Source organism: Camponotus vicinus, unplaced genomic scaffold (assembly GCF_025532165.1).
Source record: "Camponotus vicinus isolate PSW18456_S1 unplaced genomic scaffold, iyCamVici1.0 SCAF_4, whole genome shotgun sequence".
NCBI lineage: Eukaryota > Metazoa > Arthropoda > Insecta > Hymenoptera > Formicidae > Camponotus > Camponotus vicinus.
Window position 1 is genome coordinate 17,319,681 of NW_028141976.1, and position 18,796 is coordinate 17,338,476.

Below are 18,796 nucleotides of genomic sequence, written 5' to 3' on the forward strand. Positions count from 1 at the left end.
CAACATGCATTGGATCAAGATATCGTGTATTCTCTGCATGGTTGGGTGCTTTAAGGACTTTCGACCCTCCGAACCCTTCGTGACTGCAGTCACGAAGGGTTCGGAGGGTCGAAAGTCCTTAAAGCACCCAACCATGCAGAGAATACACGATATCTTGATCCAATGCATGTTGCGTCCGTCAATAATTGTTCTTTATTTCTTGATGAGAGAGAATCGTAGTCTTTACATCAAATTTAAGAAAGCTCTCTCAGCTACGCATCCCTGCAAAGAAAATAAATTTCAGATCTACTTAATCAATATAAGAAAATAAATGACAAGTTTCTTTTAATCATATTTCTTTAAAGATATCTATTCAGTTATCATATTTCTTTAAACCCACACAACATGCATGTCTTGAAGACGTCTTAAACATGTCTTTCTTATGACGCCTTTAAGACTTGTCCAATTGACGTCTTTCTGATGTTTTTAAGACATTCAATTTAAGACGTATTTTTTTAAACGTCTTAAAGATGCCTTTCTTATGACGCCTTTAAGACTTGACCAATTGACGTCTTTCTGATGTTTTTAAGACATTCAATTTAAGACGTATTTTTTTAAACGTCTTAAACATGCCTTTCTTATGACGCCTTTAAGACCTGACCAATAGACGTCTTTCTAACGTCTGTAAGACATTCAATTTAAGACGTATTTTTTTAAACGTCTTAAACATGCCTTTCTTATGACGTCTTTAAGACCTGACCAATAGACGTCTTTCTGATGTTTTTAAGAACATTTACTTTAAGACGCCATTTTTAAGATGGCCGCGGTGCCAGGCCAGCCAGGCATTAGACGGCGTCGAGTTGGAAAATAAATTATTCCATTTACCAAAGTTGAGCAGTGCTTTGCACAGGTAAGAATTAATGATATTTAAAGCCGAGTCTGCAATGGCCATAGCATAAGGTTGTAAGATGTAAGCGAAATAACCAAATCCATTTCCTATGGATTTCGTGCGTTCTACGGTGGTCTCGCATACGCAGTCACGGAAGAATTCTGCGTTCTTAATTCTTATTGCGCGTCCGCCGTAGAACATACATAGAGCTCATTCTGCAATGGCAGTAACAAGACTGTAGGAGTAGAGATTAAATCGTTTTTAGTGAAGTAAAGAAGAAGAAGTAATGAAATAGACAATTCTCATTTTGTACTACTATTACCTTAGAGTACTAATGAGAATTTCTATTTCGTTACTTCTTGTCTTTACTTCATTAGAAACAGTTTATTCTTTACTCCTACAGCCTTGTTATTGCCATTGTAGAATGGGCTTAGGGCGTGTTCCAAAATTCACTGCCAGCGCTGAAAATCTTTAGTTCACGTTACGTATATTATATATTTTCAGCGCTGGCAGTGAATTTTGGAACATGGCCATAGTAGGAAATGGATTTGGTTCATTTCGCTTACAACTTTATGCTACGTTATATATATATATGTATATGTATGTATGTGTAAAAAAATTAAACTCTATATTGTAAAAAAATATATTAATTATCTTTTGTATATTTTTTTTGCAGCATTATGACAACATATGAAGATTTTATTCAACAAAATTTTATTCAACAAGATTGTGACGGTGTGCGTTCCATAAATGGAATGCTTGGCCATCATCGCGTATTGATACTACTAGACTAGTTGTACTATTGAAAACTTTGTATCAACCAATTAAGGAACAAGTAGATCTTCCGCCAATTCAATATGATCCAGTTTTATGTAGATCTACATGCAGAGCTATTTTAAATCCATTATATCAAATAGACTATCGTGGTAAGTAATAAGGTATTATAAATGAATAGAACAAAAATCATTTTTTATTTATCACAAGAAACATTTTGAAAAATATTAAAGTAGTTTATTTCTATTAGAAATTAAAATATATTTTAATGTGTTTCTTTATTACGATGTATTTACATTCATATTCTTTATTATTCTTTATACTTCATTTAAATTCGTATTTTATTTAATGCATAATTCTCTTGTAATTTTCTGTCTATATCATATAAGATAATTTAAAAAATCAAATTATTTATTAGGAGCATATAGTATTCATAAAAATATTGTAAAGATATTTTTATATTTCAATAAATTCTAAATTTGTGTTATCATTATATATTATTTTTTTTAAGTTACATTATAATACACATATTGTGAGTTATATTAATAATTATGAGAAAAAAACTTTGCAAAAAGAATTTATGAGGAAATTCTTCGAAATAAGAAACAAAAAGGAAATATATTTAAATGATCAAAATGTATGCATTTATTTGAATAATAGTGTTATATATGTGTTATATATGTTGAATAGTTATATTATGAAACAAATATTTTTGATTTTACTTTTTTTAAGATTTGATTCTTTTCGAACATTTTTTTTATTATCATTTATTGACATTACATGATTTATTATAGTTTTTATTATATATAAATTTATGATATATATATATATATGTTACTTATATATTACTTTAAATATTATTGTATCTCAGTCCAATTGTATGTATTTATATGTATTATTTAGCGTGCCCAATGTTTGCCATCAATATTTTTACTTTTTGCGGATACATATGTCTGGATGATGAAGAATTAGAGGCACTTAAAGATTCATTACAAATGTCATTGTCTCTGCTTTCACTCAATGCTCTTATTGGTCTTATCACATTTGGCAAAATGATTCAAGTTCATGAATTAGAAGCACAAAGGATCTTCAACCAAAACAAGTTCAAGATATGTTAGGTACGAATAGAATAAGTCCCAAGTTATATTTACTATATTAGTCATTGTTCTTCATGATTACTTTATTGCATTTTATTCACATTACATTTTGATAGGTATAGGTAGACTAATTCCTGGACAAAATCCAAATCAACCAAGAGGACCTGGTGCGTAACTATTGCCAGCTGCTAATCGCTTTTTGTAACCAGTACATAAGTGTGATATGAGACAGTTCGACAGATCTTTTAGGAGAACTGCAACGTGATCCATGGTCTGTTGGGCCAGAGAAACGTTCATTGCGATCTACAATTGTGGCATTAGCAGTCGCCACGGATCTCTTAGAAGCTAGTTATGCAAATACTGATGCTAGGTATTTATATGTTGTAATATGATGTATATATGTTATGTTTTTCATTGTAATCCTACATATAATGCTATCAATGTATTTAAGGATTATGCTATTTGTTGGCGGACCATGTTCTCAAGGACCTGGCCAAGTTGTAACTGATGATTTATGACAACCAATCAGATCACATCATAATATTCAAAAAGATAATGCTAAGCATAAAAAGGCAATTAAGCATTATGATACACTTGCATCACGTGCTGCAACTAATGGCCATAATAGATATTTGTAATAGATATTTATTTTTGTGCTCTTGACACCAAACTGGTTTATTAGAAAGGCGACAATATTGCAACTCTACTGGTGGTCATATGATGATGGGGGATTCATTTAATTCTTCATTATTCAAACAAACTTTTCAACGAATATTTGCTACAGATGCCAAGGGTGATTTGAAAATAGCATTCAATGCAATCTTAGAAGTAAAAACATCTCAGAAAATTAAAGTTCCTGGAGCAATTGGATCTTTTGTATGTCAGTGGGAGAAAGGATCAAGTGTTGGAGTACTACAAGAAGTAGGCTTACTTGTCAGTGGAAATTTTGTTCATTGACACCATCTACAACAACAGCATTATTCTTTGAAGTTGCAAATTAACATACAGCCCAATTCCGCAAAGTGGAAGAGGCTGTATTCAATTCATTATCCAATATTAACATAGTAATGGACAAAGGCGAATTAGAGTTACTACTATTGCAAGAAAGTAAATATATTTTTTATTATACATTATATGTATATCATAAATATTTATAATATCATAAATAATAATATATCATAAATATTTATGATGTTATAGGGATATCTTTAATTATTAGTTGGGCAGATGAATCATCATCTTTGCATCATGTAAGCATAGAATTTGAGGAAGCAACAGCTGTTTTTATGTCACGTTTAACTGTATTTCGAGCAGAAAGTGATGATGGTCCAAATGTTTGAAGATGGGTTGATCATATTCTGATTAGACTTGTTAGTAGTTTCTATCATTAAAATTGTGCCCAATTACACTTAATATAAAGCTTAAACTTAATATATTTATACATATAGATTTACACATAAATATATATTTTATCTATTTTGAGGTGTAAAATCTTATTATTGCAGTATCAAAAATTCGGAGAATATGCAAAAGATGATCCAACTAGCTTTAGATTGGCAGAAAATTTTTCCTTGTGTCCACAATTTATGTATCATTTACGCAGATCACAATTCTTCAAGTATTCAATAATTCCCCAAATAAAACTAGTTTTTATAGGTAAGTTGTTATTTGTATAAAACACATGATATATTTAAAACTTATTGATACTTTTAGGTCTCATATTTCATATATCAATATATATTTTTTGACATTCTTTTTAACTGAAAGAAGAAAGGAGCATCTCAGATAAAGTTTTCATTTATCTTATGATAGCAGTCATTTGTCATAAGTTGCTAGTGTATTACAGCTAGCGAATACACTAGCAACTTATGACAAATGACTGCTATCATAAGATAAATGAAAACTTTATCTGAGATGCTCCTTTCTTCTCATCTTTCATCGAGTGCGATTGTGATTGTGGTTGTGCGTTAAGTGAAAATTATATAAAATAGTTTACAATGAATGAAATTTAATAACACTGTGATGAACAGTATAACTAACAAAATGAACTCACAGACTTTATATTTACAGATGTTGACATTACTGATGAGGAATGGTTGAACGAAAGTTTAGTAGGTGATTACGTGTCTTGCGGTAATGCTAATGTGCGTGATGATGGTAATAGGCTTAATAATGACAATGTGCCTGATGATGATATTGGTGACAATATGATTAGCCCCGATAATGTGCTTGACGGTGATGACATGACAACTTTCAATGCCAACGGCAATCAGTTGGAAAAATGCTATGGTATGTATTAAACTTTATTCTTTATTCTTCCTTCTTAATTATATCGTTATATTGTACTTATAATAGCAATATGTTATATGTACTTAATTTCGTATGTATGTACTTGTGTAAAATAACTAAACAGATAATTTTAATGATACTTATAAAGAGAAATAAATATTTTTCTTTTTTATCTTATACAGATGCGTGTCGTATCGAACAAAAAATTATTAAAAATCTCATACAAAAGAATACGAGACAGTTGGAGATAATAATAAATTTAATAAATAACGCAGGACCAGCTAATACAATATATAATAATGACGAAGTCCAATTATTGCCGGAATTTCCGCTATCAACAGTTGACGAATTTTTCAAATTTGACACGGATCTCCAAAAGGACAGAGAGATTCGGAAACAATTAGTGAGTACTTTTCTGTTTTTGCGTCCATTTCTTTTTTCTTCTTCTCTCTATTTTTAAATGTGAAATAAATGTATATTTCTATAATTCAATCAACAACAAAAATTCTTTTGTAGAGATAAAAGTAGAAGACAAAATCTAGATATTGAATATACTGGGTGTCACACTAATTAATTCCTCTCATTATTTTGTACATAAAAGTATTAAGGTGAGGTAATCGAAAAATGAATATTTTACGATTACCTCACCTTAATACTTTTATGTACAAAATAAGATATTTTACGGTTTATATAAAATTAAGAAACGATTTTAAGCCTCATAACTCTACAAGTACTTAATGAAAACTAACTTAATTATAGTGTTTTGGAAAGCTCTCGAGATAAGCTACAAGAATAATAACGCAATGAAAAATAAATGGTTCCATTTAAGAAATTGAAGGACAACCTTCACATGATCTTGACAACGCTATTCAAGGTCGTACTAATATTACTGTGCATTATTTGAAACCCTATAACTTTTATAGGAAACATTTTTGTCTGCCGTTCTCGGTTTTCGAGATATTCGGCTGATACGGGTGGTCTGACACACCCCGTATATGTGTGTGTGTGTATATATATATATATATATATATATTCAAGGTCGTACTAATATTACTGTGCATTATTTGAAACCCTATAACTTTTATAGGAAACATTTTTGTCTGCCGTTCTCGGTTTTCGAGATATTCGGCTGATACGGGTGGTCTGACACACCCCGTATATGTATATATATATATTTATATATATATATATATATATATATATTTATTTATTTATTTATTTATTTTTTTATTTATTTATTCATATGATAAAAACAATTGTGAAAAATAAAATAATGAAAATAATAGGCTCAACATAATAATAAATTACTAAGGGGTAAAAAGGCAAATAAAAATCAAAAGACACGCGGTTATTAGTGCGCAAATTTAGATATATAGTATAAAATATTTACTTAAATTTACTTAAAGCGTAATATATAACATTCTTTTAAATTTTATTACAATTTTTGCTGCCTTTTGTCGCTTAGTAATTTTGAAAGAAGCTCTTAAAATATATTAAATTCATGTTTCCTTTTTCTTCAAGCGGCTTAAATTGAAAATATTATTAAACATTTTTGTAACATTCTGTTATAGAAAAGGAAAATTGCAAAAATTGGAGGAAACACTTTCGTTCACAAGACAAGGAATATTATAAAATACACATTATCGGATGAATTGTGCCGCAAATTATCATGGACAGGCCAAAAAGGATCAACGGCAATTAAGGACACAAGTTTTGTCACAGTTATTATGGGTAATTATTATTTCTTTAAGATATATTTTTATTTCTCCTTTTTATGTAATATTGTTTAAAAATAGTTGCACCTTTAATGTATTCGAACATCAGTATTATTCGAGATAGTATCTAACATATGCTTAGATGTAACGTGCACTTTTAACTTTAAATTTTTCTTCAGAATTATTAATAAGATCTTACTTCAAATTTCGTTCAAATATTCTTCTACACTTTATACTCTTTCCAATTTTTTACGGATCAAAATTTTTATATTCTTTCCAAAAGTTGCAAACGTTTATAGCTATACTTTACTTCATGACTACCCTATTCTAACTATTGGAATTAAAGCACAAAATATTTTAATAATTATGTAACAAATCGTTTTTCAGCATACGTTTCGGACGACGAAAAAAGTAATATGCACGATATTAAAAATACCATCCAAGAATGGTTACGACATGCGGGAGATCGCCTCAACTACTTAAGAAACAAGAAGAAAAAGGTTGGTAAATTATTGAAAATTCCATACGATATTATTTAAAAAACAATAGGGCTGTATAATGTTGCTGCATAACATTTTTAGTGTTGAAAATGAGAAAACATTGAAATTAATATATGTTTTTTAATATATGTAAATGTATATCTTAAATCATATTTCACTTATATATTTAATTTTGTGTGTGTGTGTGTGTGTGTAAAAAATTAAATTCTATATTGTAAAAAAAATATATTAATTATCTTTTGTATATTTTTTTACAGCACTATGACATATGAAGATTTTATTCAACAAAATGAAGATTGTGACGATGTGCGCAATGGAATGCTTGGTCATCATCGCGTATTGATGCTACTAGACTAGTTGTACCATTGAAAACTTTGTATCAACCAATTAAGGAACGAGTAGATCTTCCGCCAATTCAATATGATCCAGTTTTATGTACAAGATTTACATGCAGAGCTATTTTAAATCCATTATATCAAGTAGATTATCGTGCAAAATTATGGATCTGCAATTTTTGCTCTCAGAGAAATCCTGTAAGAAAAAATTCTATCCATTTTCTTTTAAACTAAATCATTTTAGCTAGACTAGAGTTTAACTTAATTAGATTTAAGCTAGCAATTGTTCAATTTTGGAAGTAAATTCAGCAGAATAGTAAGCTATAGGTCCTTGATAAAAATGACTAAAATAATATGATTTAGATTGTACAGATCATAAGATTTCAATCTTGTATTATAGTATGTATGTATATACACAGCATATATATGCTATACACATAAATGAATAGAGTAAAAATCATTTTTTATTTATCACAAACATTTTGAAAAATATTAAAGTAGTTTATTTCTATTAGAAATTAAAGTATATTTTTATGTATTTCTTTATTATGATATATTTACATTCATATTCTATTCTTTATTACTTCATTTAAATTCGTATTTTATTTAATACATAATTCTCTTGTAATATTCTCCTCTCTATATCATATAAGATATAATTTAAAAAGTAATCGTAAATTATTTATTAGGAGCATATAGTGTTCATAAAAATATGTATAAATATTTAAAATATAATAAAGAAATGAACTTAAGATGAGTTTTGTTATTTATTATAGAATAAATCAATAAATCAATGCAGCTATTTTACCGACCGAATTACGCACGTCTAAAAGTCGTCTTAATTGAAATGTCTGAGACGTCTTTATAACATCCTGAGTGAGACATTTAATTATATCTTGATTGGGACGTCTTGAGTGAGACGTCTTAAAACAATGCCCGATAGATATCTTAAATCGGGACATAAGACGTCTTAAAGACGTCATAAAGATGTAATTCTGATAACTTCTTAAGACGTCTTTAGAAATTTCATGACGTCTTTAAGACATCTTTAAGACGACATAATGTTGTGTGGGAAGATATTGTTACGCGCGCGCCCGAGTCGTTACGGCCCTGCCGTTGTCCGGATCCCGTTGACAAGAAGAATGTTGATAAACAACGATTGTCAACCGAATCGTTTCCCAGCTGTCAAGTTGCGCGTCTTTGATTCGGTGTTGTATTTCCGTATGAAATCTTGTTACATTCTGTGTTCCCCTGTGTTCATTAAAGTTCTTGTGTTCTTTTATAAATACGAGTTCTTATTTACGAGTGCGCGAGCGTGTGCGCGAGTGCCGATAGCTGTGACGCGCGCGTTCGATATAAATCGTTCCGCGGACGTATTCATTTATCGATGATGAATCATATAGCGTTTCTGAGAAAACTGGTGCAGCACTGATGCGCACTGAGTGCAATTTTAATGTTCCACTGTTCACATATTTTTAGTGTTTAATGTTTCATTGACAAAACTGATGTGAAAAAGTTGCACTGAGTGCAATTTTTGCTCCACCGTCTTCAAAGACAGTGGAGTATCAGTGCAAGTTGAAAAAAGAGTATGTTCGTGCTTTAAGGTATGATCGATATAATATTATGTTAAAGTATATTATTACATTATTTTATTAATAACAATATTTTATTAACAACATTGTTCCTAATGTTGACATATCTAAAATAACTAATAATTTTGATGTTTAAAAATATTTTAAAATTTTTAGAAATAGGATAAAATCAGAATATATTATATAAAATAAGTATATATTGTATATATTGTAAAATAAGTAATTAAAGATTGTATAATTATATGTTTTTGTTTCACTGAACCTGCACGATTATAGCGCTAGTGCAGTTTTCATTGAAACCTAGCACAGCGCTAGTGCTGCACCAATTTTCTCAGTAGAAAACGCTAATAGTCTCTCGTAATCAGATGTTCTGCATATTTTCCGGCATCGCACGACGTTTAAACTCACCCAACCAACGTTTCTGCGTACTCTCATGCGCTCTACTGTCCTCTCCTCACCGCAGATCTCATTGTCAGGCCAGCGACTGATCGAGTGACGTCACTGATCGATACGCAGACGACTCACGTGATTATGGACAACGTGCTTTGGTGCCAGCGCCTCTGGAAGTTCTACTAAAAAAAAATCACGTCACGAAACAAAATCACGTAACAAAATCACGTAATTAATAACTGCATCACTACATTTTTTAAAAATCACATAATTTTAAAAATCGCATAATATTAGAAAACTAGGTGAATTTGAAAAATGATACAAAAATTTTTTAAAATCGCTTTATTTTTTAACATCATGTGATATTTCAAATTGCGTGATTTTTTAAAGTCACGCACCGATTTGAAACAATCCGTTATGCGATTTAGTTATTAATTACGTGATTTCGTTATGTGATTTCGTTACGTGATTTCGTGAGGTGTGATTCCTTTCAGTAGGGAATCGATCACGAATCTTTTCCACTTGCGAGAACTCGTGAAAAATGAAAAACGAAATCAATTATCTAACTATTTCAGGCATATATAATGTTTTTTTTCACTGATGAATATTGATGAATTTGTCAATGAAACTTTTCATTTTTCACCAGTTCATGCTGGAAGGTTCTTATCAATCAAGGTAGCTTCAACAAGTTGAACGAAGTATAACAACTTCAGGAACAAAGTATATACATGTTGCTTCATCATTATATGACAAATCATGCAATAAAAATTTATGCTGACTTGAAGAACAAGATTATGCGTCGTTCTGCGAAATAAGAGATATTATTGAAAGGCACATACCCCGTAAGCAAAATGTTAGCAATATGTTGGTAGACTAGCAACAGATATGATCAAAACATGTTGACAGACTGAATTCGCATTAACTGTATTCGCATTCAGCTTATGTCGACAAAGTCTGTTAATAAATAATCAGACAGCAGATTGGCATCAGAAATCGAGCAGTCTGCTGCCCGTAAATTGGCAGCAGGAATCGAACAGGACCTGCTCCTTGCTATTTAATAAATAATAGAATAGTATATAATAAATAGAATAAAAATAGAATAAGATAGAATAATATAATAAATAATATAAATAGAATAGTATATAATAAATAATTATCTCTTAATAATAAAAGAAATAATAAGAAATTTCTTAATAATAAGATCTCTTAATAATATAAGAAATCTCTTAATAATAAAAGCTCTTTTAATAATTGATTCGATCTCAATAAACACATTTATATTAATGTTATACAAGTACAATAAAATTGAATATTATAAGTACATAAGTGTTTTACCGGTGAATTGTCGATTAATTATAATTTTTTTCAAATAAATATGATATACATATAATGTAACATATGTTATATCGTATTTATATTTCACATAACGAACGACTAATTCAATTTAATTAAATTAATAGTATAATAAATGGTAAAAATGATTAAATTTAATTTATAAAACTCGAGATATAATTTGAGAATTAAACTCTTGCTTTATGCTTCAAATAGTAGACAGTAAGCAAATAATTTTCTACTTAATCTATTGATTTCAATTAATTTAATATTATCAATTTCACTCTCAGCTTGTATCAGATATCAGAAATTAAAGTGATAGAAATCATTACTGTACTTTTGATCTTTTATTAACAATTGTGAGATTCTATATCTATTTCTTAGTAAAAATTTCTTAAAACATATTATATTAGATAATGATAACAGAATTTTAGCAGAAATGTTAGGTCAGCCCGCTGATAGAATTTAATAGCAAATCAGTAGCAGAAATTGTAGAATTTACACAGAATTATTATAGATTGACAGCAGAAATCGAGTAGGACCTGTGTAATGCAATTTGATGCCAGATTGTCGGCAGAAATTGAACAGAATCTGTGCAATGCAATTTGATATCAGATTGTCGACAGATACTAAACAAAGCTTACGTGCGTAATCTGATAAAAATTGGCATATATTTGATTCGATAGTTCCTTCGCTATATACTTTCTCGCAATCACATTTTTATCAGAAATAGATATAAAGTGTGCAAGTCACGATTATTAAATAAAAGATCAAAATATAGTAATATATAAATATTTTTATTATTTAATAACTTCTGATATGTGATACAAGCATGAGATTCGGAATATTAAATTAATTGGAATCAACAAAATATATAGAAAATTATGCTTAAATGAAAAAAAATCGCAACTAATAAAATGCATTAATTACATCTATGGTTGTGTTCGAAAATAGTTATATTTACTGGCAGTAAAACCGGGGCAGTTGGCAGCAGTGAAAATTACTGGTGCTGCGTTTTTATTTTACTGCCAGTAAAGTGCCAGTAAAAGTTAGTGTAATCCAGTAAAAAGTGCTTAATAATAGAATTTAATTAAAAAGAGAAGTGTAGGATTATATACCATAAATATTTATTAAATACTCTTATATCAAATACATTACTTACGTAATTTATGTGTAATTCATATACATGAGTGAATGTTATCATAATTATAAGAGAACAAATCTATTATTCTAACCTATGATTTCTTTCCCTTTGACAGAAATCATAGGTTAGAATAATAGATTTGTTCTCTTATAATTATGATAACATTCACTCATGTGTATGAATTACACATAAATTACGTAAGTAATGTATTTGATAAAAGAGTATTTAATAAATATTTATGGTATATAATCCTACACTTCTCTTTTTAATTAAATTCTATTATTAATCACTTTTTACTGGATTACACTAACTTTTACTGGCACTTTACTGGCAGTAAAATAAAAACGCAGCACCAGTAATTTTCACTGCTGCCAACTGCCCCGGTTTTACTGCCAGTAAATATAACTATTTTCGAACACAATCTATATGTGGGATGTATTTCTGATCTATAAATTATGGATATAGCACGGACATGAATCAACCAGCTGTTTTATCATGGCACCGAAACGTGACTATGTAGTTCTAGGCGGTATAAAATGGGCTGTGTTCCAAAATTCACTGCCAGTACTGAAAATCTATAGTGTACGTCACGTAAACTATAGATTTTCAGTACTGGCAGTGAATTTTGGAACGCAGCCATGGATGTACGCACCGCTAGTGTACGATGTAGAAAAAGCGTTCCATGAAAAACAGCGACATAGTCCCTCTTAGATTTCCCCCTGGCCGTATGAACTGAGAATTATCTTGTCGAGTATCACCAATAGAAGAAGAGGAAATAGACCGATATTTATAGTTCTTATATTTACAGCCTTAGCAAAATGGCTGACTTGTAATTTTAAAATAATATTTTATGCTCTAAGTCTTTGTTTTACTCAATTTCAAATGTGTATACGTTTGCACGGAATAAATGCATGAAAACACAAGTAACAATTTTACTGTACGATTACTAATAACAGATAGATATTTTATAAATATTACATTTATATTGTACATTTATTCCTTGCAAACGTTCGTGTACACATTTAAAACGTGAGTCGTAACACAATATTGTGCATTAATTGTAAGACAAAGGCTTAGAGCCTTTAAAACATTGTCTTTTAATTATAAGTCAGCCATTGTGCTAAAATTAAATTTTATTTGGTTGAATACCAGTTTCTTAATGCTGATGAATTTTCATTGCGAGCAAGTGAGAATCACGTTTGTATCAGTACACGTTGTTTTTGGATGCTCTGTAAACATTATATGAACAGAGTAAGAAACATTATAAAAATATATTACAGTTTTTAGAAGAAATATTTTTAAATTTTTTATTTTTAGGTCTGTCAGGAACAATTTATTACACTTTAGAGCAAATTTATTCTCGAAATTCTATCCAAGTTCTTTTACAAGAACTATCTTCAAGGTCAATTTAATATAATCTTGAATACTTTTATATTATATTATATATTATAATAATAAATCAAATTAATATTATATATATATATATATATATATATATATATATATACATACATATATATATATATATATATATATATATATATATATATATATATTTAAATATTGTCAACAACTTGCCAAAAATTTAACACAGTTTCTATCATAACAAATAGGTCTGCGACTTTGCGTATGTGTACATTTATACATTATTTGACTCTCTTTACCGTTTATATATAAGTCACATTTATCCGTTAAAGACGAGTCGATCTTTGTCTTCGGAGATGTTAAGTTGTCTTTATTCATCTCCTCGGCGCGTCATTATCTTCGATGCCTGGAAGTAAGTCTTATTTCCGTAGTTTTAACTTCTTATCTGTTTAACCTTTTAATTTTTATTTCTTGACTATATGTTCAGTTTATTTAGATCATTTTTAATAAATTGACATTAAAATAATTTCAATCTCGTAATTTTCATGTAATTCTTAGTACTTTTTTCTTTCTATGTTCATATTAGTCATATTATTTATTTAACTTATTTATAACTTATTTATTTATTTCTTTGACTTTATGTTCAGTTTATATTTAGATCATTTTTAATAAATTAACATTCCAATCTCAGAATTTCATGTTTAATTTAGTACTTTTTCTTTCTTTGTTCATATTAATTACATTATTTATTTAACTTATTTTACTTTTGTCCTTTGTTTTTACGTAGGCATCGTCAAGATAATGAGATACCGAGACATTTATTATCGCTTTAAACAGCAACCTTTGTAACAGACTCCGATATAAAACACATTGTTATTATATTATCTTTTATTATATACTTTCGCGCTGAAGATGACTCAAAAATAGGGTCGAAACGTTCGCTATCCTCTCTTTGTATGCTTTAATATCAATATTTATTTGATTGTAATATAAATAAATGTGTTATAACATCGACACTAGACTCGTATTGCCATTATAACTGTTTTGTTAATTTTATATTTCGAGTCTTATATTTATTAATTTTTGTATATATATATATATATTATCATTATACGTATACTTTCGATAATTTTTCGTGTAATTTACATAAGAATGTATTCACGTAATTTACAATCGTAAATACAATTTTATATAATATAATGATAGTTATAATTGTATTTTATACACAATTATGTCAATAATTAAGAAAATCAATATTAGATTATAATAAATATACAATTATAACTATTTACAATTTACAAAACACAATTTACTAATTACAAATTACAATTTACAAAATACAATATATGATGTTATCAATATCAAATAAATGTATTTATTCGATTGATTCAAATGTTTAATAATTTGACATAAATAATAACTTTAATAATAATAACTAAATAATAATTTTAACATAAATAATTTGATATTGACAGCATTAACATTTGGACTTAAAATTAATATTATAGCTATATATTAATTTACATATACATATGATATATTTTTAATTTTTAAAATAAAATATAACATGCTAAAATATATCTTGAACATTTATAATTATGCAATTTGTTTAATCTTCTTGAAAATAATTTTGATAATTTAAATTGCATTTTTACAACATTTTTAAAAATAAATTCAATTTAATTTTTTAAAAATAATTTTAAATTATTACAAAGAATTACAAAAGTATCCAAAATATATGTATAATATAAAATTTATTAAAAATTTCTACATAGTCCAAACAAGACTGTTTAACGATGATGAATTACGCGATGTTTATTATTAATAATCGACATACAATAATAGAATTTAAGAATAGAAATTAGTTTTATATAAATAACGTTTAAACATAAATAATCGTGATCAAAAGAGTTATTAATAAAATTACTAATAGTTTTTCTGATTGTAAAAGAAAGTATTTGCATTACTGGCGTATTTTATGTAGATTATTAATATTCAAAACGCGAAAAGATAGATCAAGCTTCGATGTAAATCAATGATTAAAGTACAAGATAAATAACAATTTAAAATTCGCAAGAGAGCGGTAACGAATAAATAAATCGATAATATTAGGAATAGTTGATTACGATATGTATAATTTTTATAATATAATCAGAGCCTCTAATAGACACGCGCGATATAATTACTATCACGCACAAGTGCAAAGATATTTCGACAGACATTTAAGGTCTGTAATATTTGCGAATTTATTTGCGATTAATACGCTATTTTATATAAATGTCGCGATTGAAAAGTACATTGAAAATACATATTGCATCTCGCGCATGATTAGTTAAATGAAATAAAATGAATCTTAAGACTTTATAATTTTAAATATAATTAACATATAATTAAAAAATCGCGTTGTTCGCCATGTTTAATAGAGAATAACGAAACGAATGATTTTATCAAAGTCCCTCTCTAATAAATTAACTATCTAACTATATTTCTAACTATCGATGTATTAGTAGAGTTTAATAAGATTTATATAATGATTTAAATAATCGTGATTAATCATTAATAAAAATATCGATCATTCTTAAATAGTAAAAAAAAAATATTTGCACTACTAGCGCAGACTATAAAAGACAATATTCAAAGACGTGGAAAGATAGACAAAGTTTCGACGTATAAATCAACGATTAAATTAAGATATATCGCGATTTAAAATTCCTGAGAAAACGCGATGACTAAATAAGTCGATAATATGCGGAATATTTGATCGCAATACGTATAATTTTTATAATATAATAATCGAAGCTCACAATAGACACGAGCGCGATATAATTATTATCACGTAAGTATAGAAAATCAAAAATATTTCGACAATCATTTGAGGTCTAATGTTTGCGAATATACAATTCACCGACCGATTTACTTGCGAATTTTTATAAGATAAATCGCGATTTAAAATTCGTAATAAAACGCGACGAATAAATAAATCGATAATATTCAAAATATTCAATTGCAGATACGCGAATGACATATCAATAATATCCGATAAAAAGAGGAGCGATCTTAAAAATGGAGAACGATTAACATCTTGTTTCTACATCAGATTTCGCAAGATCAATCTGCGAAGAAAAGTTAAGTGAACCATTGAACGTCGAAAACTTCACTGTAGGAGGAAACGAATCCTGGATCTTCCGGACTATTCCCGATAGCAATGACTTCAGTAATAAATCAACGACAATTATCCCTCGTCATTATCTTCAATTTACGAAATTGATATGCACATCAGAAAACATGTTCTTCCATTATTAAGAAATATATTTCTTTATTGAAAATTAAATGGATATAACGACCTTTTTTTATTGAAATGTGATTACGAACGATTACATTTATAAATAATAAAATACATGCATTATTGGAGTTTGTGTTAAATGTGCGAATACATATAATTTGAGGTACCGTTCGCGCGCGCGAGACAAATCGAATCCGATAACAGCAAGATATAAAAAAATTTCAATTCGAACAGTGTGCAAAATAAAATTAATCAAATAATTTTAAACAATTAATTCTGGATTAATTCTCTAGATTCTTATTCTTATAACGTTTAAATTACTAATTCTTTTTTCTTTTAATCAATCAAAGCTTTCTGACTCTGCTAATGGCTAATAGTTACACGGTTTATATAAATTGTCGATCTTGTAATTACTTCATATGACGCAAATTTTGCTTATTAAGCAAAATAGCAAAAAAATTACACATGTGCGTCATATGAAGTAGATACAAGATTATACGATAATTATTATATCTTACTGATATAGGGGTATCCATTCGATTTGTCTCGAAATTTTTAAGTATGAAGTAGATATAAGATTATACGATAATTATTATATCTTACTGATATAGGGGTATCCATTCGATTTGTCTCGAAATTTTTAAGTATTCGCACATTTTATGTAACATTCATGTATAATTTCGCGTATATATAATATATAACATTAAAAATTATAAAAATATTTTGGATACGTGAATTTGTGCATGTATTTTATTATACATATATATAAAATGGTATATACCTAAAAACTAATATTTCAAAATGGTGATGGATGTCCAATACCTGCAAATAGTTTCTTAAAAGAAACTAAAAATTAATGTTAATATCCCCAGCACCTAGAAATAATTTTTCAAAAGAGGCAAATTATATTAATTAAAAATATATTCGTTCGTAATCATTTTTATCAAAAAATTTATACAATATGAATTATACAATATTAATTACAATATTAATTACAATATGATTTATACAATATTAATTACAATATAAAATTACTTGAAAAATTAAAATTTATACACAACGCTATATCCATATTTAATCTACTATTAAATCTTTCTGGCATTATATATATATATATATATATATATATATATATATATATATATAGACAATAATAATACCAATCCTAATAATGATAAAACATTTTTAACGAAGAAAAGAAAAGATATATTTCTCTCATCTAAATATATATTATTTAAATTAATGCGACGTTAAAGAAGCGTATCGTCGTTGAATTACTATCGAAATCATTGCTTTCGGAAATTGCCAGGAAAACCTGGGATTAGTTCCTTCAATCTTACAATAAAAATTCCCAATTTTCGACAGGGCACCGAACTAGACGTCGCGAATGGATCTCACAAAAACCGATGAGAAATAATTCTCTATGATGAAAATCGTTTCGACTCCTCGGCGGTACGAGCCACGCAACTTTTATTAATGTTTATTTAACGAAAAGAACATCGATAACTCTTTTATTAAAACGACAATCTCGTCTAAAAAGAACGCGAAAAAGAATGCGGAAAAAACACGGTGTTTTTCCCAACCATAATTTATTAATTTATTTATGAATATTTTCCGATACAAAATTCGTAAATACAAATATAACTGAAAAAAACAAATTATTAAATTCATAATAATTAACTCGCGATCCTATAATATCGAAGGTGACGCGAAGAGAACGCGGAAAGAACACGGTATTTTCGCAATCATAATTTAATAATTTATTTTAAGAATGTTCAGTTCCACGCGATATGGAACTCATAAATAGATAAATCTAACGGAAAGCATATCATTAAATTTATAATAATTGACTCGCGATTCTGCATTTTATATAAAAATTTTCCGAATTTATTAATGACTCTTTGATATGAAAATATAAACAGTTACTCTTTTACGAATATTTTAAAAAAATATATACTATAGAAACAAATATGTTAATTTAACGAATTAATATTATACGTATACTTACGTATAATCTTGTATCTACTTCATATGACGCACATGTGTAATTTTTTTGCTATTTTGCTTAATAAGCAAAATTTGCGTCATATGAAGTAATTACAAGATCGACAA

The 18,796-nt window shown here is 28.1% G+C and overlaps 1 protein-coding gene and 1 long non-coding RNA gene across 7 annotated transcripts; one reads left to right on the top strand and one right to left on the bottom strand.

Annotated features, from left to right (window-relative positions):
* Positions 1-168: 168 nt before the first annotated feature.
* Positions 169-11,952, bottom strand: LOC145971162 (uncharacterized). The gene is made up of 5 exons (XR_014438786.1): positions 11,823-11,952; positions 10,400-10,610; positions 9,579-9,739; positions 8,746-8,829; positions 169-261 (listed from the first exon to the last, which is right to left on the bottom strand). It is a non-coding gene; the product is annotated as an uncharacterized LOC145971162 (long non-coding RNA).
* On the top strand, positions 630-8,330 carry LOC145971160 (uncharacterized). Of its 6 annotated transcripts, XM_083098529.1 has the most exons (13): positions 630-889; positions 1,373-1,468; positions 1,545-1,794; positions 2,546-2,760; positions 2,856-3,109; positions 3,191-3,846; positions 3,940-3,989; positions 4,245-4,395; positions 4,810-5,028; positions 5,211-5,431; positions 6,600-6,759; positions 7,131-7,243; positions 7,501-8,330. In XM_083098529.1, the coding sequence occupies exons 6-13, from the start codon at positions 3,807-3,809 to the stop codon at positions 7,513-7,515; spliced, it is 969 nt and encodes a 322-aa protein (XP_082954655.1). In that variant the 5' UTR covers positions 630-889; positions 1,373-1,468; positions 1,545-1,794; positions 2,546-2,760; positions 2,856-3,109; positions 3,191-3,806; the 3' UTR covers positions 7,516-8,330. The 6 variants fall into 6 exon arrangements, with proteins under 6 accessions (XP_082954655.1, XP_082954656.1, XP_082954654.1 ...); XM_083098530.1 differs by lacking the exon at positions 1,373-1,468 and having other exon boundaries at positions 2,546-2,782; XM_083098528.1 differs by lacking the exon at positions 1,373-1,468.
* Positions 11,953-18,796: the final 6,844 nt, after the last annotated feature.